Raw genomic sequence first — 23,847 nt, forward strand, 5'->3', positions numbered from 1 at the left:
GAATCAGGAGGGAATAAGCAGGAAATCTGTAATCCTCTAATCAGGATTTCTGGAAAATCAGGGAATTTATGAAAAGTTCCCCGAATTTTGCAACCCTACTTACTGTATGTGTGTTCATAAACTGTCTGAGTGACTCAAACATTATAACAAAATCAATGGGGTCCCTTGGAGGTTATGCTTGAAATAATCTCTAGTCATGCTTTATGGATAGGTCTGTCGGTAATTAACATAACAAGAGGAAAACTCCTGGTGCACTACCCAATTTCGAAATTGCACCTTGTGTTTTGTGAACAGTAAGACTGTTTAAAAAAAAGTATAATAATAATAATAAACAGCGTGTGGTCCGCGTATAGTGCGAGCTAGCCCTGGAGGTAGAATGGGATGAATTGTGGAAAGATGAAATAAAGAGTCTATGAGAGACTTAATAGCTCAAAAAAATATTTATTTATTTATTATTAATTATTAAATAAAATAAATGTTCAACCTCTTGTAAAAAATACTAAACAGCCTTAGTACAACACGCAGCGACCACACCAATAGATTTTAGCCTTTTGGTATGTACAGTGCATTCGGAAAGTATTCAGACCACTTAACTTTTTCCATATATTGTTACATTACAGGGAGGCAGGTAGCCTAGTGGTTAGAGTGTTGGGCCAGTAACCGAAAGGTTGCTGGATTGAATCCTGTAGCTGACAAGGTAAAAATATCTCATTCTGCCCCGTCACGCTGTTCCCTGGTAGGCCGTCATTGTAAAATAAGAACTTGTTCTTAATGTTCTTAACTGACTTGCCTAGTTAAATAAATAAAAATCATTAAATAGGATTTTTTTCTCATCAATACCCCATAATGACAAAAAAAGCAAAAACATGTTTCTACAACTTGATTGGAGTCCACCTGTGGTAAATTCAATTGATTGGACATGATTTGGAAAGGCACACACCTGTCTATATAACTTATTACTGAATATAAGAGCAGCGTCAACTCACCATCAGTACGACCAAGAATATGACTTTCGCGAAGCGGATCCTGTGTTCTGCCCTTCACCCAGGACAACGGAATGGATCCCAGCCGTCGACCCAAAAAAACGACTTCGTAAAAGAGGGAAACGAAGCGGTCTTCTGGTCAGACTCCGGAGACGGGCACATCGTGCACCACTCCCTAGCATACTTCTCGCCAATGTCCAGTCTCTTGACAACAAGGTTGATGAAATCCGAGCAAAGGTAGCATCCCAGAGGGACATCAGAGACTGTAACGTTCTTTGCTTCACGGAAACATGGCTCACTGGAGAGACTCGGAGTCGGTGCAGCCAGCTGGTTTCTCCACGCATCGCGCCGACAGAAACAAACATCTTTCTGGTAAGAAGAGGGGCGGGGGCGTATGCTTCATGGTTAACGAGACGTGGTGTGGTCACAACAACATACAGGAACTCAAGTCCTTCTGTTGACCTGATTTAGAATTCCTCACAATCAAATGTCGACCGCATTATCTACCAAGGGAATTCTCTTCGATTATAATCACAGCCGTATATATTCCCCCCCAAGCAGACACATCGATGGCTCTGAACAAACTTTATTTGACTCTTTGCAAACTGGAATCCATATATCCTGAGGCTGCATTCATTGTAGCTGGGGATTTTAACAAGGCTAATCTGAAAATAAGACTCCCTAAATTGTATCAGCATATCGATTGCGCAACCAGGGCTGGCAAAACCTTGGATCATTGCTATTCTAACTTCCGCAACGCATATAAGGCCCTCCCCCGCTCTCCTTTCAGGAAAAGCTGACCACGAATCTATTTTGTTGCTCCCTTCGTACAGACAGAAACTAAAACAAGAAGCTCCCGCGCTGAGGTCTGTTCAACGCTGGTTCGACCAATCTGATTCCACACTCCAAGACTGCTTCCATCACGTGGACTGGGATATGTTTCGTATTGCGTCAAACAACAACATTGACGAATACGCTGATTTGGTGAGCGAGTTCATTAGAACGTGCGTTGAAGATGTCGTTCCCATAGCAACGATTAAAACATTCCCAAACCAGAAACCGTGGATTGATGGCAGCATTCGCGTGAAACTGAAAGCGCGAACCACTGCTTTTAATCAGGGCAAGGTGACCGGAAACATGACCGAATACAAACAGTGTAGCTATTCCCTCCGCAAGGCAATCAAACAAGCTAAGCGTCAGTATAGAGACAAAGTAGAATCGCAATTCAATGGCTCAGACACAAGAGGTATGTGGCAGGGTCTACAGTCAATCACGGATTACAAAAAGAAAACCAGCCCCGTCACGGACCAGGATGTCTTCCTCCCAGGCAGACTAAATAACTTTTTTGCCCGCTTTGAGGACAATACAGTGCCACTGACACGGCCCGCAACCAAAACATGCGGACTCTCCTTCACTGCAGCCAACGTGAGGAAAACATTTAAACGTGTTAACCCTCGCAAGGCTGCAGGCCCAGACGGCATCCCCAGCCGCGCCCTCAGAGCATGCGCAGACCAGCTGGCTGGTGTGTTTACGGACATATTCAATCAATCCCTATCCCAGTCTGCTGTTCCCACATGCTTCAAGAGGGCCACCATTGTTCCTGTTCCCAAGAAATCTAAGGTAACTGAGCTAAACGACTACCGCCCCGTAGCACTCACTTCCGTCATCATGAAGTGCTTTGAGAAACTAGTCAAGGACCATATCACCTCCACCCTAACTGACACCCTAGACCCACTCCAATTTGCTTATCGCCCGAATAGGTAACCCATCTGTACAAAGGGAAATTTAGCTAACCCATCTGGACAAGAGGAATTCCTATGTGAGAATGCTGTTCATCGACTACAGCTCTGCATTTAACACCATAGTACCCTCCAAGCTCGTCATCAAGCTTGAGACCCTGGGTCTCGACCCCGCCCTGTGCAACTGGGTACTGGACTTCCTGACGGGCTGCCCCCAGGTGGTGAGGGTAGGCAACAACATCTCCACCCCGCTGATCCTCAACACTGGGTCCCCACAAGGGTGCGTTCTGAGCCCTCTCCTGTACTCCCTATTCACCCAACTCAATCATCAATTTTGCGGACGACACAACAGTGGTAGGCTCGTTTACCAACAACGACGAGACGGCCTACAGGGAGGAGGTGAGGGCCCTCGGAGTGTGGTGTCAGGAAAATAACCTCACACTCAACGTCAACAAAACTAAGGAGATGATTGTGGACTTCAGGAAACAGCAGAGGGAACACCCCCCTATCCACATCGATGGAACAGTAGTGGAGAGGGTAGTAAGTTTTAAGTTCCTCTGCGTACACATCACAGACAAACTGAATTGGTCCACCCACACAGACAGCATCGTGAAGAAGGCGCAGCAGCGCCTCTTCAACCTCAAGAGGCTGAAGAAATTTGGCTTGTCACCAAAAGCACTCACAAACTTCTACAGATGCACAATCGAGAGCATCCTGGCGGGCTGTATCACCGCCTCGTACGGCAACTGCTCCGCCCACAACTGTAAGGCTCTCCAGAGGGTAGTGAGGTCTGCACAACGCATCACCGGGGGCAAACTACCTGCCCTCCAGGACACCTACACCACCCGATGTCACAGGAAGGCCATAAAGATCATCAAGGACAACAACCACCACTGCCTGTTCACCCCGCTATCATCCAGAAGGTGTGCATCAAAGCTGGGACAGAGAGACTGAAAAACAGCTTCTATCTCAAGGCCATCAGACTGTTAAACAGCCACCACTAACATTGAGTTTCTGCTGCCAACACACTGACTCAACTCCAGCCACTTAATAATGGGAATTGATGGGAAATGATATAAAATATATCACTAGCCACTTTAAACAATGCTACCTAATATAATGTTTACATACCCTACATTATTCATCTCATATGTATACGTATATACTGTACTCTATATCATCTACTGCATCTTTATGTAATACATGTATCACTAGCCACTTTAACTATGCCACTTTGTTTACATACTCATCTCATATGTATATACTGTACTCGATACCATCTACTGTATCTTGCCTATGCCGCTCTGTAACCATCACTCATTCATATATCTTTATGTACATATTATTTATCCCCTTACACTTGTGTGTATAACTTGTTAATGTGTGGAGGTTAAATATTTCTAAGAATATTTTTGCATTCCATGCGCCACCGTTCCAGCTGAACGGGGGAGGTGGCGTTCCTCGGGGAACGCCTCGCTTCAACAGGTTTTAAGTATTCAGACCCTTTGAGCTCAGGTGCAGCTCGTTTCCATTGATCATCTTTGACATGTTTCTACAACTTGATTGTAGTCCACCTGTGGTAAATTCAATTTATTGGACATGATTTGGAAAGGCACACACCTGTCTATATAAGGACCCACAGTTGACAGTAAATGTCAGAGCAAAAACCAAGCCATGAGGTCGAAGGAATTGTCCGTAGAGCTCCGAGACAGGATTGTGTCAAGGCACAGATCCACAAGAACACAGCAGCCTCCATCATTCTTAAATGGAAGAAGTTTGGAACCACCAAGACTCTCCCTAGAGCTGGCTGGCCGCCCAGCAAAACTGAGCAATCAGGAGAAGGGCCTTGGTCAGGGAGGTGAGGTCACTCTGACAGAGCTCCAGAGTTCCTCTGTGGAGATGGGAGAACCTTCCAGAAGGACAATCATCTCTGTAGCACTCCACCAATCAGTCCTTTATGGTGGAGTGGCCTGATGAAAACCACTCCTCAGTAAAAGGCACTTGACAGCCTGATTTGAGTTTGCCAAAAGGCACCTAAATGACTCTCAGACCATGAGAAAACAAGATTATCTGGTCTGATGAAACCAAGATTGAACTGAATGCCAAGCTTCACGTCTGGAGGAACATGAACCTGGCAGCAGCAGGGACTGCGAGACTAGTCAGGATTGAGGGAAAGATGAACGGAGCAAAGTACAGAGAGACCCTTGATGAAAATCTGCTCCAGAGAGTTCAGGACCTCAGACTGGGAAGAAGGTTCACCTTCCAACAGGACAACGACCCTGAGCACACAGCCAAAATAATGCAGGAGTGGCTTCGGGTCAAGTATCTGAATGACCTTGAGTGGCCCAGCCAGAGCCCGGACTTGAACCTGATTGAACATCTCTTGGAGAGACCTGAAAATAGCTGTGCAGCAACGCTCCCCATCCAACCTGACAGAGCTTGATAGGATCTGCTGAAAATAATTGGAGAAACTCCCCAAATACAGGTGTGCCAAGCTTGTAGCATCATATCCCATGAATACTTATTTATTTACATTTAAAATGTAACCTTTATTTAACTAAGCAAGTCAGTGAAGAACAAATTCTTATTTACAATGACGGCCTACCCCAGCCATACCCGGACTACGCTGGGCCAATTGTGTGCCGCCTTATGGGACTCACAATCACTGCCAGATGTGATACAGCCTGGATTCAAACCAGGGACTGCACTGAGATGCAGTGCCTTAGACCGCTGTGCCACTTGGGAGATTTGAGGCCATAGTCACTGCCAAAAAGGTGCTTCAACAAAGTACTGAGTAAAGTGTCTGAATACTTATGTATATGTATTCATTCTGTTTTTTTAGTTTTTTTAAATAAATAATCAGAAATGTCTAAAAACCTGTTTTTGCTTTGTCATTATGAGCTATTGTGTTTAGATTGATGAGGGAAAAACAACATTTAATACATTTTTGTATAAGGCTTTAACGTTGAAAAATGTGGAAAAACCTAATCAAATGTTATTAGTCACATTCGCCGAATACAACATGTGTAGACCTTACAGTAAAATGCTTTCTTACGAGCCCCTAACCAACAATGCAGTTAAAATAAAATAAAATATCAGTAAAAATAAGAAATAAAAGTAACAAGTAATTAAAGAGCAGCAATAAAATAACAATAGCAAGACTATACACAGGGGGGTACCGGTACAGAGTCAATGTGCAGCTGCACCGGTTAGTTGAGGTAATAGTAATGCATAGATGTTGACAACAGAGAGTAGCAGCGGTGTAAATGGAAGGGGGGGGGGGTAATGCAACTAGTCTGGGTAGCCATTTGATTACATGTTCAGTAGTCTTATGGCTTGGGGGTAGAAGCTGTTTAGAAGCCTCTTGGACCTAGACTTGGCATGGGTCTAGGGAGTGGGATAATGGTGTTGATGTGAGCAATGACTAGCCTTTCAAAGCATCTCATGGCTACAGACATGAGTGCAACAGGTGGCTCTCACAACTGGCTCTCACAACTATTCTGTTTTTATTTCGTTATTCACACCTGCATAATCCCTGCCAGATAGCAGAAACATCAGTCTATTTACAATGGCTTTTTAAAAACACACTACTTTTTAAAAAGCCATTGTAAATAGACTGATCTTTCTGCTATCTGGCAGGGATTATGCAGGTGTGAATAACGAAATAAAAACAGAATAGTTGTGAGAGCCAGTTGGATGGCAAGAGCGAGAGTGAAAGAAGACAACGAGGGGTGAAGGGGGTTAAGAGGAAACAGTTGGTGCTGGCCAACACCAACTCATCTCCCACTCTTTTTCTCTTTCCCTCCCACTCCCTTCCTCTCCCCCTTGTCTCCACTCCTCTCTCTCTCACTCTTTATTCTCCCGCTTTCTCTCTCTCCCTCTCCCCCTAATCTCTGTTCCTTTCTCTCTGTCTCTCCCTCTCCCCCTGGCACACTGATCAGTGTAGCATGAAGCTTTTAATTGAGGCGCATGTGTATCATTCCTGTGAGCTGCGGCAGATTGGATTAGCAGAGCGATGTGTCATTGAGTTGACTGACAAAAGACTACCACTGCACAGAGGGAAGTAGAGTGAGAGAGGCAGGCGCAGAAGAGTGAGAGAGAAATAGGCTGCTCTTTTAGGTGGGTTTCTTTTGGAGAACGTTAGGGAACATTGTGGCAATATTTACCAGGAATCTGTAGCTTCAAAGGGATAGGAGTTTAAAAAACGAATCACAATACCCGGCACCATGCTTCTAGGTAAGTGATGTTTACTTAGTGGATGTCTGAGTGGATGTCTGAGAAAGTGTGCTAGCAAACTTGTCATTTAATTTGTCTCGTAGGTTTCTTGAAAGTCTGTAAAAAAACAGTGATTGTCAGTACTGTACACATGTTGTGTTGCATTATTAAATATTGTTAGCCTATTTGAAATAGCATTCATAGCACTCTTACCGTCGGTTGTCATTTGTGACAGACACAGGGAATTTGTGTAGTATAGTTATCCCTGCAACTGTCAAATGTCAATTTTCAACGGTAGCAATCAGTGTCTGCAGTAGAAAACACTCAAGTGTAAAGCATCCTTGTTTTCCCCCGATTTGACCCTTTGAGAAGAACACAAAAAAATGAACAATTGTGTTGTCGTTTCAAAGGGAAGGACAGAATTGGTATCGCTGACCATATTGTCACAGACAATTATTGTGATCTCTGTGGTCCTGATTAGCTGATCTAGGCTAATTGTAGCCAATTGATGATACACAAGTGTTTTTTCTGGTAATATAAAAAAAGGGGTTTTGTACGAAATATCTTGATAAAAAAACAAATTATCAAAATGTATTAAATATTTATTTATGTTTATGTACCATCTCATATGTATATATGTACTTCACCTTCAGAAAGTATTCACAAAACCTTTACTTTTCCCACATTGTGTTACAGTCTGAATTTAAAATGAATTCAATTGAGATTTTGTGTCACTGACCTAAACACAATCCCCTGTAATGTCAGTGGAATTTTGTTCGTAGAAATGTTTGAAATGAACAAAAAACAAAAAACTGGTATGTCTTGAGTGAATAAGTATTCAACCCCTTTGTTATTGCAAGCCTTGATAAGTTTAGAAGTAAAGATGTACAAATGACAAAATAAGTTGAAATGACTCGTTCCGTGTTCAATAATAGCGGGTAAACATGATTTTTTAATAACTACCCCACCTCTGTATCCCACATATACAAATATCTGTAAGGTCCCTCAATCGAGTGGTGAATTTCAAGCACAGATTCAACCACAAAGACCAGGGAGATTTTCCAATGCCTCGCAAAGAAGGGTACCGATTGGTAGATGTGTTTTTTTTATGCAGACGCTGAATATCCCTTTGAGCATGGTGAAGTTATTAATTACACTTTGGATGGTGTATCAATACACCCAGTCAATACAACGATACAGGCATCCTTCCTAATTCAGTTGCCGGAGAGGAAGGAAACTACTCTGGGCTTTCACCATGAGGCCAATGGTGATTTTAAAATAATTACAGAGTTTAATGGTTGTGATAGGAGAAAACTGAGGATGGATCAACAACATTGTAGTTGTACTAACCCAAATGAGAGAATGAAAAGAAGGAAACGTCTGTACATAATAGAAATATCCAAAAACATGCACCCTGTTTGCAATAAGACACTTAATTAAGTAATACTGCAAAAGATGTGGCAAACAAATGTACTTTTTGTCCTGAATACAAAATGTTATGTTTGGGGAAAATACAACACAACACATCACTAAGTACCACATATTTTTAGGCATGGTGGTGGTTGCATCATGTTATGGGTATGCTTGTCATCGGCAAGGAGTGGGGAGTTTTTTACGATAAAAATAAACGTAATACAGCTATAAACACAGGCAGTATCCTAGAGGAAAACCTGGTTCAGGTTGCTTTCCAACAGACACTGGGAGACAAATTCAGCTTTCAGCAGGAAAAAAAACTAAAACACATCGCTAAATCTATACTGTAGTTGCTTACCAAGATGACATAGTTACAGTTTTGACATAAATCGACTTAAAAATCTATGGCAAGACTTGAAGATGGATGTCTAGCAATGATCAACAGTCAACTTGACAGAGCTTGAAGAATTAAAAAGTTAATGGGGAAATATTGTACAATCCAGGTGTGCAAAGCTCTTAGAGACTTACCCTAAAAGACTCACAGCTGCAATCGCTGCCAAAGGTGCTTCTACAAAGTATTGACTCAGGGGTGTGAATACTTATGTAAATGAGATATTTATGTATTTTGTTATGAAAATAATGTGCTAAAAGGATCGAGTTTTGTGTCAAGTCAAGGGTTTTTGAATACTTTCTGAAGGCACTGTAGATGTTGAATAATATCAGCTAGGAATGAACACAGGCTGCAATGCATGCAGTACTCCATGGCGGCATAGCCCGAGCCCCACGCTAGTTTCTTTAAAAACAAGATTAGGGAGATCAAAGGGAGGCGGTTGTGAGGAGATAGTTCTGTAGTTGCCTTGTGGTGATGCTGCAGCTGTTTTTATTCTCCTGCCAGTATCACTTTGAGCTTGGGCTGCTGACAATCTTTTATGGAGAAATTGTTGGATGCGTTCCCTATTCCGTATTTAGTGCAGTACTTTAGAGAAGAAAATGGTGCCATTTGGGACAATTCCCTTGTCTGTGTCAGTGTTGAGCGATGGAACAGTGGTGTGGTGTGAATGCTCTTTGTTGTTGTCTTCAACCAAGTCAGTTATATCATCCATAATTGTGATTATAATATAGTTTCCTCATGTCTTAGATTTGTAGCTCCAAACTGAGGTTTCTCTCTGTTACAAAAAAGCAAACCGCTACCATAGCTGTATTCCAGTGAGAAAAATGCATGTTTTACATATGTTGAAGTCACTTTCATTTTCAGTTCTAAGTGAGTGTTGGAAATATGTATTTTATGACTTTGAAAACACATATTTTTATGGACATTGAAAATACGTATTTTATGGACAATGAGGGCTACTTTCATTTTCAGTTCTTAAGTTTACATATTTTACAGATGTTGAAAATGTGTATTTTACAGCCATTGAAAATGCATACTTTTTGGTCGTTTCTACGGCCAAATATCAATCGTACGTAATTTCACTTACATCTACATGTCACTGACTGTACGTAGATCTGGATAAAAGCATCTGCTAAATGACCGAAATGTCAAAATGAACCACACAAGGTATTATTCGAATGAGCTATGTCCCGAAACAAGACCAAATTTGGTCGGTCTGGACCGGACCAAATATGAATCAATCATAGATGTTTATGTTTCGGCCAAATCTAGACCAGACCAAATCTGAACCAAGTTTAACCCAAACAAATGCCGATCTGGACCAGACCTAATCTGAACAAATTCTGGGCCAAATCAAAGCTGGACCGGAACAAATCTGAACCAAGTTTGGACCCAACCAAAGCCGGTCCAGACCAAATCTGTTTGGGATAAGTCAAGGCTGGTCCAGACCAGACCAAATCTGAACCAAGTTTGTTCCCAATCAAGGCCAGTTAGGAACGGAGCAAATCTGAACCAAGTTTGGGCCCAATCAAGGCTGGTCCAGACTTGACGTAATCTGAACCAATCATAGACTTCTATTTTGGTGCCAAATCAAGGCCGATCTGGACCGCACCGGACAAATCATTGGATTCCCTAGATCCTAAATGCGAGTTTGACAAAATATAGACAATGATGTTGTGGTGTTGTTGTTGATGATAATAATAATGATTCTGATTACAGTGGCAGTAATGTTTGCATCGATAATGCATAGCATAGCCACCATACCTTTTAACCAGCATCTAGCTCTATTCTCAATCCTTTTTTTTCAGTTCTGGTCACATGTTTGCTACCCACAGTGTGTGGCGCATTAAGTCTCTGGTGTGCCAACGGTGCGTCCCCCCGCTCCCCTCCCCGCTGTGGGCAACATTGCTGAGAGTGATGGCTAGCATTAGTCATTACAGAGTGGTGACAGCATGGGCTTGATTAGCCTGTCTGATAATGTCACTGGGAGTTGGCACACTGGCTGGTATGTTTGATGACCCCCCCGGGACAGGCATATGTACCGCCCACACCCCGGGGCTGCCCACAAGGGTTCTGGTGCAGTGGATAGAATAACCAATACTAGACAATACTTCCTTAAAGGCTTAAAGACATCATTTGTGGTTGTAAAATGGTTTGCTTGGTTGAGAATAGGTCATATAGCTAACCTACCTACCAGCTACTGGTCTCTGCTACAACTAGGTATTGGTGGCTTTTTAATTTCAAGATCAAGTCGTCATGGCAATGTTGTCATATTGTTAGGTCACTAACACTCATAATGACTTAATTCCAACCAGTTTTGCCCTCTGGGACAATCCATCATTTTTTTCCCTCTATTGGCTAGGTCAGTGTTCTGGGTCAGTGTTCCATTGTCAGATAGATTTGATGTACTTGGCATCCCGCTGAGTATAGACTATGAACCCACGAAGCCCATGGAAATTTGTTTTTTGGGCTAGATGTTAGGATTTGAGGAAGATACGTGTTAGGAGTGACATCTATCAGGGCTAGGGGCGTAGCAGTGACTCTGGCATTAAATGCTCATTTCTAGTGACGTGAGAAAAGGATACAGACAAATCTTAACTTACAAATGGGCACATTTACAAGTCTAAGGGGTGCCTTGCAGAAAGGCACTTACTCTGTTACAGTCCAATCAGTCTTAGGACCATGGCCATTCATACTGTACTGAATTCCAATGTGACTGTTATTGTGGATACTGTATATTCAATTAAATAAACTGTATGATTAATTTCCTCATATTTTTCTCACTTCCCCTATGTCAGGTTGTTACTACTGCTTCTCACATACTGTATGGTTTGAAACCTAACGTAATATTTTCCAAATTAAATACAGTTATTATACTGTATTATAAACAGGGTGGTTCGAGCCCTGAATTCTTATTGGCTGAAAGCCGTGGTATATCAGACCGTATACCATGGGTATGTGTCACGCCTGCTCCCGCTCTCCCTCTCTGGCACTCGAGGGCTCCAGGCTGCCCTCCATTACGCACACCTTTCACCATCATTACATGCAGTTGTGCAATATTGGACTCACCTGGACTCCATTAGTTTGTTGATTACCCCTCTATTTCTGTCTGTTCCTCAGTTTGTTCCCTGTGTCAGCATTGATGTCGTTATTTTTCCCCTGTCCAGACACTGTTCCTGTTCTGTTTCATGTCCATGTTTCATTAAATGTTCACTCTCTGTACTTCAAATCAAATGACATTTTATTTGTCACATACACATGGTTTGCAGATGTTAATGCGAGTGTAGTGAAATGCTTGTGCTTCTAGTTCCAACCGTGCAGTAATAACCAATTAGTAATCTAACCTGACAATTTCACAACAACTACCTTATACACACACGAGTGTAAAGGGATGAAGAATATTTACATAAAAATATATGAATGAGTGATGGTACAGAACGGCATAGGCCAAATGCAGTAGATGGTATCGAGTACAGTATATACATATGAGATGAGTAATGTAGGGTATGTAAACATTATATTAAGTGGCATTGTTTAAAGTGGCTAGTGATACATTTTTTTACATCAATTCTTCCATTATTAAAGTGGCTGGAGTTGAGTCAGTATGTTGGCAGCAGCCACTCAATGTTAGTGGTAGCTGTTTAACAGTCTGATGGCCTTGAGATAGAAGCTGTTTTTCAGTCTCTCTGTCCCTGCTTTGATGCACCTGTACTGACCTCTCCTTCTGGATGATAGCAGGGTGAACAGGCAGTGGCTCGGGTGGTTGTTGTCCTTGATGATCTTTATGGCCTTCCTGTGACATGTGTATGTGTTCTGGAGGGCAGGTAGTTTGCCCCCAGTGATACGTTGTGCAGACCTCACTACCCTCTGGAGAGCCTTACGGTTGTGGGCGGAGCAGTTGCCGTACCAGGCGGTGATGCAGCCCGACAGGATGCTCTTGATTGTGCATCTGTAAAAGTTTGTGAGTGCTTTTGGTGACAAGCCAAATTTATTCAGCCTCCTGAGGTTGAAGAGGCGCTGCTGCGCCTTCTTCACCACACTGTCTGTGTGGGTGGACCAATTCAGTTTGTCCGTGATGTGTGCGCCGAGGAACTTAAAACTTACTGCCCTCTCCACTACTGTCCTGGATAGGGGCGTGCTCCCTCTGCTGTTTCCTGAAGTCCACGATCATCTCCTTTGTTTTGTTGACGTTGAATGTAAGGTTATTTTCCTGACACCACACTCCGAGGTCCCTCACCTCCTCCCTGTAGGCCGTCTCGTCGTTGTTGGTAATCAAGCCTACCACTGTAGTGTTGTCTGCAAACTTGATGATTGAGTTGGAGGTGTGCATGGCCACGCAGTCGTGGGTGAACAGACTGTACAGGAGATGGCTCAGAACACACCCTTGTGGGGCCCCAGTGTTGAGGATCAGCGGGGTGGAGATGTTGTTACCTACCCTCACCACCTGGGGCGGCCCGTCAGGAAGTCCAGTACCCAGTTCCACAGGGCAGGGTCGAGACCCAGGGTCTCGAGCTTGATGACGAGTTTGGAGGGTACTATGGTGTTAAATGCTGAGCTGTAGTCGATGAACAGCATTCTCACATAGGTATTCCTCTTGTCCAGATGGGTTAGGGCAGTGTGCAGTGTGGTTGTTTGTCTGTGGACCCATTGGGGCGGTAAGCAAATTGGAGTGGGTCTAGGGTGTCAGGTAGGGTGGAGGTGTCATGCCTGCTCCGGCTCTCCCTCTGGCGATTGAGGGCTGTGTCAGCATCGATGTCGTTATTTTTCCCCTGTCCAGATGCTGTTCCTGTTCTGTTTCATGTCCGTGTTTCATTAAATGTTCACTCCCTGTACCTGCTTCTCGTCTCCACCGTCGATCCCTACAGTATGAACCTCTTGAAACTAGGGGGCAATATTTTTATTCTTTGAAAAATAACGTTCCCAAAGTAAACTGCCTATTTCTGAGGACCAGATGCTAGAATATGCATATAATTGACAGCTTAGGATAGAAAACACTCTAAAGTTTCCAAAACTATCAAAATATTGTCTGTGGTAGGCATGAATTAATCAATATCCACTCTACACAATTATCAAAAATACAATATATTCATGGCTGCCTCTCTCTTTCATGAAGTTAACACATGCAATGCACCCTAGACTTAAAGACATACTTCGGAACTTTGGCGACTACTAAGTATTTTTTAAACCTCCTGCTTTGGGCTGGATACGTCAATGTGTACATACATAATCTATGAGCAGAATTACTGATTTACCTCAACTAGCCACGAAATCCCTAGTTTGAAAGTGACTGTTTTCTGGAAGCTGTGGGGTGCCATTTTCCCAAAATGTTTCTCCGTGTGGGCCAGCCTCTTAGCAATTCAAGTTTCAGCCAATATGCATCAGCCCCTTGCCATTTGAGTGACAGCTAGCAAGATGCACACACAGCAGAGTGAGAGCGAGAGCAATGACGTTGTGCTCATACAGTGGGGCAAAAAAGTATTTAGTCAGCCACCAATTGTGCAAGTTCTCCCAGTTAAAAAGAGAGAGAGGCCTGTAATTTTCATCATAGGTACACTTCAACTATGACTGAAAAAAATGAGATGGGATTTTTAATGAATTTATTTGCAAATTATGGTGGAAAATAAGTATTTGGTCAATAACAAAAGTTTATCTCAATACTTTGTTATATACCCTTTGTTGGCAATGACAGAGGTCAAACATTTTCTGTAAGTCTTCACAAGGTTTTCACACACTGTTGCTGGTATTTTGGCCCATTTCTCCATGCAGATCTCCTCTAGAGCAGTGATGTTTTGGGGCTGTTGCTGGGCAACACGGACTTTCAACTCCCTCCAAAGATTTTCTATGGGGTTGAGATCTGGAGACTGGCTAGGCCACTCCAGGACCTTGAAATGCTTCTTGCGAAGCCACTCCTTCGTTGCCCGGGCAGTGTGTTTGGGATCATTGTCATGCTGAAAGACCCAGCCACGTTTCATCTTCAATGCCCTTGCTGATGGAAGGAGGTTTTCACTCAAAATCTCATGATACGTGGCCCCATTCATTCTTTCCTTTACACGGATCAGTCGTCCTGGTCCCTTTGCAGAAAAACAGCCCGAAAGCATGTTGCCCCACTGTATCTGCACATATGTGATGTAGTACGCAATTTTTGGGGACCACTTTTGTCTCGTGAGTACTACTTTCAGAACTACTGTCTAAAAAGTATACAAAAGTACCGGAGAATCTCTTTTAGCTGCTATCATTTCATCAGAGATCATATATGATAATTCAGCTTGATTCACACTATGACAGATCATGAACTCTATGAGCTTGAGATTGGAAAGGCACTTCTCACTATCTTACTACTATCTTTGGTTTGTAGCCTCTCTCTCCCTCTCTGCCTGTCTGTCTGTTCATGGCTGTCACTCTCCTGCCATGATCATGATAGCACCGAACAAGGTCTTAAGAAATGGAACACCCCCATGACCCATACTCACTGCGATGAAGTTAAATCAAATCAAATCAGATTTATTTATATAGCCCTTCGTACATCAGCTGATATCTCAAAGTGCTGCACAGAAACCCAGCCTAAAACCCCAAACAGCAAGCAATGCAGGTGTAGAAGCACGGTGGCTAGGAAAAACTCCCTAGAAAGGCCAAAACCTAGGAAGAAACCTAGAGATGAACCAGGCTATGTGGGGTGGCCAGTCCTCTTCTGGCTGTGCCGGGTGGAGATTATAACAGAACATGGCCAAGATGTTCAAATATTCATAAATTACCAGCATGGTCCAATAATAATAAAGCAGAACAGTTGAAACTGGAGCAGCAGCACGGCCAGGTGGACTGGGGACAGCAAAGGAGTCATCATGTCAGGTAGTCCTGAGGCATGGTCCTAGGGCTCAGGTCCTCCGAGAGAGAGAAAGAAAGAGAGAAAGAGAGAATTAAGAGAGAGCACACTTAAATTCACACAGGACACCGAATAGGACAGGAGAAGTACTCCAGATATAACAAACTGACCCTAGCCCCAACGACACATAAACTACTGCAGCATAAATACTGGAGGCTGAGACAGGAGGGGTCAGGAGACACTGTGGCCCCATCCGAGGACACCCCCAGACAGGGCCAAACAGGAAGGATATAACCCCACCCACTTTGCCAAAGCACAGCCCCCACACCACTAGAGGGATATCTTCAACCACCAACTTACCATCCCGAGACAAGGCTGAGTATAGCCCACAAAGATCTCCGCCACGGCACAACCCAAGGGGGGGGCGCCAACTTAGACATCTAAGCAAAAAGTAAATTTGCCAGCGGTGATGTGCGAGCAGTTGCCAAGAACCTTACTTACAGTCCGTTGCACTCCTTTGAAGAGAACTCTTATGTCCTCTTTTTTTCTCTTCTTGACTGGTGGTACATCCATTGCTAACTTGCTGACCCTATGATCCAGACTGACACAGTGATTGTGATTGTGCAAGTCATTCTGTAGCTACAGTTGTACGTTTTTGCTGCTGTTACTCTTTTATTATCTATGCATAAGTCACTTTAAAAACTCTACCTACATGTATATATTACCTCAATTACCTCGACTAACCGGTGCCCCGCGTGTTGACTCTGTACCGGTACCCCTGTATATAGCCTCGCTATTGTTATTTTACTGCTGCTCTTAATTATTTGGCACTTTTATTTCTTGTTATTTTAGGTTGTTTTTTTAAACTGCGTTGTTGGTCAAGGGCTTGTAAGTAAGCATTTCACTATAAGGTCTACACCCGTTGTATTCGGCGCATGTGACAAATAAATTTGGATTTGATTTGGTTTATTCTTGGCTTCAAAACATTCGCTATCAGTTTTTCACAATGCCAGAACTACCCAGCCATAGCTAGTTAGATAAAACCCAGCTAAAAATGACTAAACGTAAAGCTAACTACCCTGCAAACAAAAATGAGTTGTTAGGACGTCACAAAATGGTCACCAGGACATTGTGTAATGGTCCCCAGGAAGTTTTGTCTGGTTCCGAGATTTTTGAGGGGACGTCCCCAAGGACATTTTTAGGACATTGTATCATGGTCCCCTGAGGTTTTGTCTAGTTCCCAGTTTGTCCCAAGGATGTTTTTAGGTTTTTCTTGTGACATTGTGTCATGGTCTCCTGCAGATTTTGTGTAGTTCTCAGTTTGTCCTGGGAACATGCCCAAGGATGTTTTAAGGACATTCTTTGGACATTGTGTCATGGTCCCCTGGAGTTTTTTGTTTAGTTCCCAGTTTGTCCCAGGGACATCACCTGATGGTCTTGAATAAACATTCTCCCACCACCCACACAGACCCTAGTTTCATTACACATCACCCTTGTTACTGTTGACAAGCCCATCAAGGCTCTGATTGGTGAACCACTAATCCATTCATAGCTCTTTGTCTTTTGGCAATTCTCAGCACGCACGTGCGCACACACACAGCTTTTAACTTAATGTATTTGACACAATTGAACATACATTACATTGTGTATGTTTATCATACAGTAATTATTATGTAACATGTCCTCAACTGGGATTTGAACGTACAACTTCTTGGTTCACAGCATTCCTATCATCCTGCTACCCAACTATACCTGAAACAATGACTGATTTCACCCCACTTCTAAGTAAATCTCAGCTCTGTTAAAAATACAACTATACTAAAAACCTTAACTCAAATTGCTGAAGTATGTCAAATAAATCAATGAGAGAATAGTCTCTTTTGCTAAGTGCAGTGATGTATTATAGGTAATGAATATGTAGGGAACAGAAATTATACAGACTTTGTGACTTAGCAGAAAGATCAGCATAGCCCAAATCCAGAGATTGAGAGTTCAAATCCCAGGTGGGGTCATATTCAAAGTCAATGCTAAGTGATCATAGGGCGGTGCAGTGTCATCCGGTGTAGGCCGTCATTGTAATTAAGAATTTGTTCTTAACTGACTTGCCTAGTTAAATAAATAATATCATATTGTCATTGATAAAAACATTTTTTTAGCTGAACAGTGTACCACTTAGGGAGGGGGTGTCAATGTAAATAGTCCGCGTGGCCAATTGATTAATTGTTCAGCAGTCTTATGGCTTGGGGGTAGACGCTGTTAAGGAGCTGTTAAGGAGTCCTAGACTTTGCGCTCCGGTACCGCTGGCCGTGTGGTAGCAGAGAGAACAGTCTATGACCTGGGTGACTGGAGTTTTTGACAATTTTTGGGCTTTCCTTAAAAGACCTAATGGGAACGTCTCCGAATGTCCTCAGGACACCCCCTGTTTGCTGGTAGCTACTAGCCCTGAGAAAGCTTAGATTTGCTCATGTTCTTTCCAACATATCAACATTTATTCACATTCATGCACTTTTTACTTAAACTCACTGTGATATTACCAACAACAATTAGTTTCCCCGATGCAGTGAATAATGATGGTGGTGCTGCACCATGCTTTTTCTCTCACTCACACACTGTCCCTCTGCTTGTAACAACCGAGAGTCAGAACAAAGCAGTGAGTGTGGGCAGGGGAAGTGACTCACGTTTTGGCAGCGGAGACCTTTTCAAAACAAAAGTCCCTCAATGAATCTAGTGACTCATTTTTCAAAATGAAAATATCAATATTTTTGTTACCTGCTCCTACTCCCTTGATCAGGGAAGATGTCAGAAATGACACAACGTCCCAAGAATGTCCTTGGGGACTTCAGCGGGACAAAACCCAGGAAATAGACAACCTCCAGGGGACCATAACAGAATTTGTCAATAACGTCCTAAAAAGGTCCTGACATGGTCCTCAGTGACATCCTGTTTATTATCCTTTCATAGTCACCTAAACCTACCTATATGTACAAATTACCTCGACTATCCTGTACCACTGCAGATTGTTCCTCAATATTTACTAAATAAACTCAAGTTAAAAATTATAAAAAGTACAGCTGAAGTCGGAAGTTTACATACACTTACGTTGGAGTCATTAAAACTTGTTTTTCAACCACTCCACACATTTCTTGTTAACAAACTATAGTTTTGGCAAGTCGGTTAGGACATCTACTTTGTGCATGACACAAATAATTTTTCCATCAATTGTTTACAGACAGATTATTTCACTTATAATTCACTGTATCACAATTCCAGTGGGCCAGACGTTTACATACACTAAGTTGACTGTGCCTTTAAACAGCTTGGAAAATTCCAGAAAATGATGTCATGGCGTTCGAAGCTTCTGATAGACTAATTGACATAATTTGAGTTAATTGGAGCTGTACCTGTGGATGTATTTCAAGGCCTATCTTCAAACGCAGTCTGTGGGAACAAGGATAAATAATTGGTACGTAGCCTGTAAGTCATCATGAGTCATGAGATAGATTTGCAGCCATGCTGAATGTTTATTTCGGCAATGTCAGACTTGATAACCGTAGCATCTCCCTTGCTGTACGTAGGAAAAATTCTGTAGGATTTGAAGAAGCTATTGCTATTTTTACCTTTCGAATATTTAATTGACCTGTATGCATGAATCGAATGGCTTGAAACAATTCAAATAACAAGTCAAATATACTGGTACTGGGTAAAAGCCATGATGTCGTTGACCTTAACAAAATAGCCCTGTAAGATCAAAGATCCACCACCATATTTTACAGTAGGTATGGAGTTATTTTCTGCTCATGCATTCTCATTTCGACGCCAAATCCACCACTGGTGTGCGTGGCCAAAGTGCTCTATCATCATGTAATCTGACCAAAGCACCGGTTCCAATCCAAGTGCCAATGCTGTTTAGCAAACTCCAGCCGTTTACATTTGTTGGATGACATGAAAATGCCCCCGGACTTGAAACCCGTTGAAAACCTGTGGTTTGAATTGAAGAGGGAAGTCCATAAGCGCAGACGAAGGATATCAAGGATCTGTATGGAGAAATGGTGTAAGATCCCTCCCAATGTGTTCTCCAATTTATAAAACTTTTTTTTTTTAATGCTCAGTGTCATTATACTCACAAGGTGAGATATTGAAAACCGGGGTGTCAATCATTTTCACCCCCAACTGTATTATACTTTGCAAATGCATTAAATAACAGATTTGGCATATTTGATGAAGCAGGAATTCATACAGGTCACGTGGTCCTGTACTGTAGCTTGGTTGGTAGAGCATGGCGCTTGCAACGCCAGCATAGTGGGTTCAATTTCCTAGACCACATGTACTGTACGTTAAATATATGCACGCGTGACTGTATGTCACTTTAGATAAAAGTATCTGCTAAATGGTATAATGACAAAATTATAAAGAATGAAGATGGCACAGCGAACATGTTTCATTATATGTTAGCTGTGAAAATCAAGGACACTGTTTTCAGTGAAGAAAGATCGGTCAGTCAGTCAGTTTAAATCTGCCATGGTGCTCATTAGCGAAAAGAGCATTTAGCGAAAAGAGCATTTGTTCTGTCCAGACAGTGTCATAGTTGATGGATTCTGGAGGGCTCCACCACTGATATAATTCCCTGCTCGCTGAGTGCTCCGAGTTAGTGAGTTAGCTGAACTCGACATGTCTAGAAAATCCATTAAGCTGTGACGAAATATTATGCGTGTAGGAACACTATCTACTTGGAAGGTTTTTATCATGCGGTTTTGCCATCCTCTTCAGAAGGCTTCGGTTGCCTTCCAAGATGGCTAGATTTTAGCTTTATAAATTGGTACTGTAGTACTTTTAGATGTTAGCCAAATGCTGGATACCTGAATAAAATGTAATGACTTCACTCTACTCTGAATCTATATCTCACTAGTTAAAACCTGGTAATGGATAAAAACCAAAGGACCAGGGCCTGCATTCACAAAGAGTAGTGCTGAGTAGTACTGAGCATGGTAGTGCTGATATAGGAACAGTTTTGTCTTTTTCTTGTCATAATGAATCATATTATATGGACAGGTGGGACCTTATCCTAGATCAGCACTCCTACTATGTGATGCTTTTTGAGTACGGCCCCTGGTCCCTCAATGCCCCAAATAGCACATTGTGCACATCACATCTCTATGACACAAAACACTTTGTCAGCAGTAAGGAGTCACATAAGTGCTGCTGACTTGACCGATAATCTTGTGCGCCACAGTATCCAGTGAATTGTCACAACAACCAAGCGGGAATATGCAGGTTTGAGGAGAACCGACCTCACAAAAACGTAACCGGCAAGGCTTAAATCAATTCTAGGAATGGATATCGTAAAGGGAGAGGGTTTTTCACATGTCCTGATCCAAATATGTATGTCCGCTCACTGGTTGCTATTCCCAGTTTGAAGTGGTAGAGGTTGTTCACAACAGTATTTGGAGTATCCTGCTGAATATGCAAGCTGTCATCATTAGTTTCATATTCATACAAAAATGACCAAACCTTAGTAACGGCCCTCTGGTAATGACTTGATTATGACCAGAAAAATCTATGTCTCAAACTAATGGCTGATATAGCAGTGTCATATTTTTTTCATCTCCAGCGCTATTAAGAAGACACTTCAAGCATCTGTGCTTGCCACTCTCCCAGTCTTGCTGAGACTCAGAGGAACGCTAATATTCTGAATGCTTTTAATTGGGAAGTCGATCGGACGGAGAAAGACACCAACGGACATGAAATATGTTAGCTGGCACATCTGCTGAGCACCATTCAATGGAGTGATTGGCCCAGCCTTATCTCAATGGGTGCAGCTGGTGCCAGTTTATTTTTAGGGGGTATTCAGAGGTCCTCACATTCCTACAGCTCAGCTATGCTGAGTTCATCCTTAAGGAAATGGTAACAGAATCTGTGCAAAGGCACCGTAGCGTCCTCTCTGCATTCGTTAATGAAATACTGTAGGTCGATACTAGTGAACCCCAATATCATGGTGTTTGTAACATTCTTATCCAAATAAGACCATTTCCCCAGTCACTATACAAATTCATTTTGAACCGAAACAAGTTAGCACTCAGCTTCCTGATTGTACCTTTAAAATGTCTGGGTGTAGGACCCACAAGTGTTCCCTTGATAACTGTTGGGAGACCTGAATGTTGGGTGACCAGTTATTTGCTTTGTTCCTCTGAAGAGGGTGCCTGGTATAGGTCCAGTTGCTGTAACACAGGCTCGTTCCCCAGTAAATAGCATAGCCTCTGAGTAATACAGACATGACTCAAATGCTATGCTCAACGTAGCAGACATGGACTTTTGCCACTGGGCTTGCCACCTGTTGATAGTTAGAGCAAACATCTGTATAATGAAGGGGTGCACCATGTATTTGCACCTACTGTAGAGAATGTGTAGTCAACTGTTTATATAGTTATTGATAGATTATTTGTCACTTTTGTAGAACAGCAACATTTCAGGTGGCAAATTGGAAGGACGCTACTGGCATTCTAGCCAAAAGCAAATGGACAAGTGGCCAGTGTTACCTCGTGTTGATTTTTAGTGTAACATTTCTAGTGTTGATTCAGGTGTTAACATTCATTGGTGTAAACAAAACAAAAAGCAGTGTTGATGTTAATAACCAGTGTTAAACCAAAACCACACCCATCATTATCATATTTCCCAGCATGCTGTATATTGCAGGTAGATTTTTGGAATTGTTCAAAATCAATGTTTTTGAATGTACATTACTTGATACATGTATCTTATGCTACTCAAATATAAATAACATACAGTGCCTTCAGAAAGTATTCATACCCCTTGGCTTAGTCCACGTTTTGTTGTCTTAAAGCCTGAATTCAAAATGGATGAAAAAATATATATTCTCACCCATCTACATGCACTACCCCATAATGACAAAGTGAAAACATGTTTTTAATACTTGTAGAAAATGTTTTTGAAAATGAAATACAGAATTATGTAATTTACATAAGTATTCACATCCCTGAGTCAATACTTTGCAGAAGCAACTTTGGCAGCATTTACAGCTGTGAGTCTTTCTCGGTACGTCTCTGAGAGCTTTCCACACCTGGATTGTGCAACGTTTGCCCATTATTCTTTTCAGAATTTGTCAAGTTCTGTTTCAATTGGTTGCTGTTTATAGCTAGACAATCATTTCCAGGTCTTGCCATAGATTTTCAAGCAGATTTAAGTCAAAACTGTAAATCGGACACCCAGGAACATTCACTGTCTTCTTGGTAAGCAACTCCATTGTAGATTTGGCCTTGTGTTTTAGGTTATTGTCCTGCTGAAAGGTGAATTCGTACCCAGTGTCAGGTGCAAAGGATTTTGCCCAGTCCTTAACGATTACGAGCATACACATAACATGATGCAGCCACCACTATGCTTGAAAATATGGAGAGTGCTACTCACTAATATGTTGTACTGGACTTGCCCCAAACATAACACTTTGTATTCAGGACAAAAAGTTAATTGCTTTTCCACATTTTTTACAGTATTACCTTAGTGCCTTGTTGCAAACAGGATTCATGCTTTGTAATATTTGTATTCTGTACAGGCTTCTTTCTTTTCACTCTGTCAATTAGGTTAGTATTGTGGAGTAACTACTTTTCTCCTATCACAGCCATTAAACTCTGTAACTGTTTTAAAGTCACCATTGGCTTTATGGTGAATTCCCTGATTGGCTTCCTTCCTCTCTGGCAACTGAGTTAGGAAGGACTCCCGTATCAAATCAAATACAGCAGGTGTAGACCTTACAAAATGCTTACTTACAAGCTCTAACCAACAATGCATTTTAAAAATAAATAAATATGAATAAGAAGTAAAAGTAACATAATTAAAGAGCAGCATTAAAATAACAATAACGAAGCTATATACAGGGGGTACCAGTTGTCACGCTCGCTATCCTCAAACTCCCTGTCATAAATCAACCAAGGCGCAGCGTGCATGTAGTTCCACATCTTTTAATGAAAGTGAAACCGAAATAACCAAAAAACAAACAGGTAAACAGCAAAGAACATGACGCAACCGAGGTACACACAAACACACACAGAAAAATAATTACCCACAAAACACAGGTGGGGAAAGGCTACCTAAGTATGGTTCTCAATCAGAGACAACGATTGACGGCTACCTCTGATTGGGAACCATACCATGCCAAACACATAGAAATAGAAAACATAGAAAAAACACAGAATGTGTTTGAGGGTAAAAGCTGTTTAGAAGCCTCTTGGACCTAGACTTGGTGCTCCTGTACCGCTTGCCATGCGGTAGCAGAGA

General features: G+C 42.2%; 1 protein-coding gene across 2 annotated transcripts in view; it reads left to right on the forward strand.

Moving 5' to 3' along the window:
- Window positions 1–23,847, forward strand: part of LOC109865165 (zinc finger protein 385C) — a 145,335-nt gene that overhangs the window by 92,025 nt on the left and 29,463 nt on the right. Inside the window, exon 1 of one of the 2 annotated variants that reach the window (XM_031800024.1) lies at window positions 6,742–6,958. The exons of the other annotated variant lie outside the window; for it this stretch is intronic. Coding sequence (XP_031655884.1) covers window positions 6,949–6,958 — 10 coding nt within the window. The 5' untranslated portion in view covers window positions 6,742–6,948. Of the gene's footprint in view, window positions 1–6,741; window positions 6,959–23,847 lie in introns of those variants that run through there. 2 annotated transcript variants of the gene reach the window in all.

Source organism: Oncorhynchus kisutch, linkage group LG20 (genome assembly GCF_002021735.2).
Source record: "Oncorhynchus kisutch isolate 150728-3 linkage group LG20, Okis_V2, whole genome shotgun sequence".
Classification (NCBI taxonomy): Eukaryota; Metazoa; Chordata; class Actinopteri; order Salmoniformes; family Salmonidae; genus Oncorhynchus; species Oncorhynchus kisutch.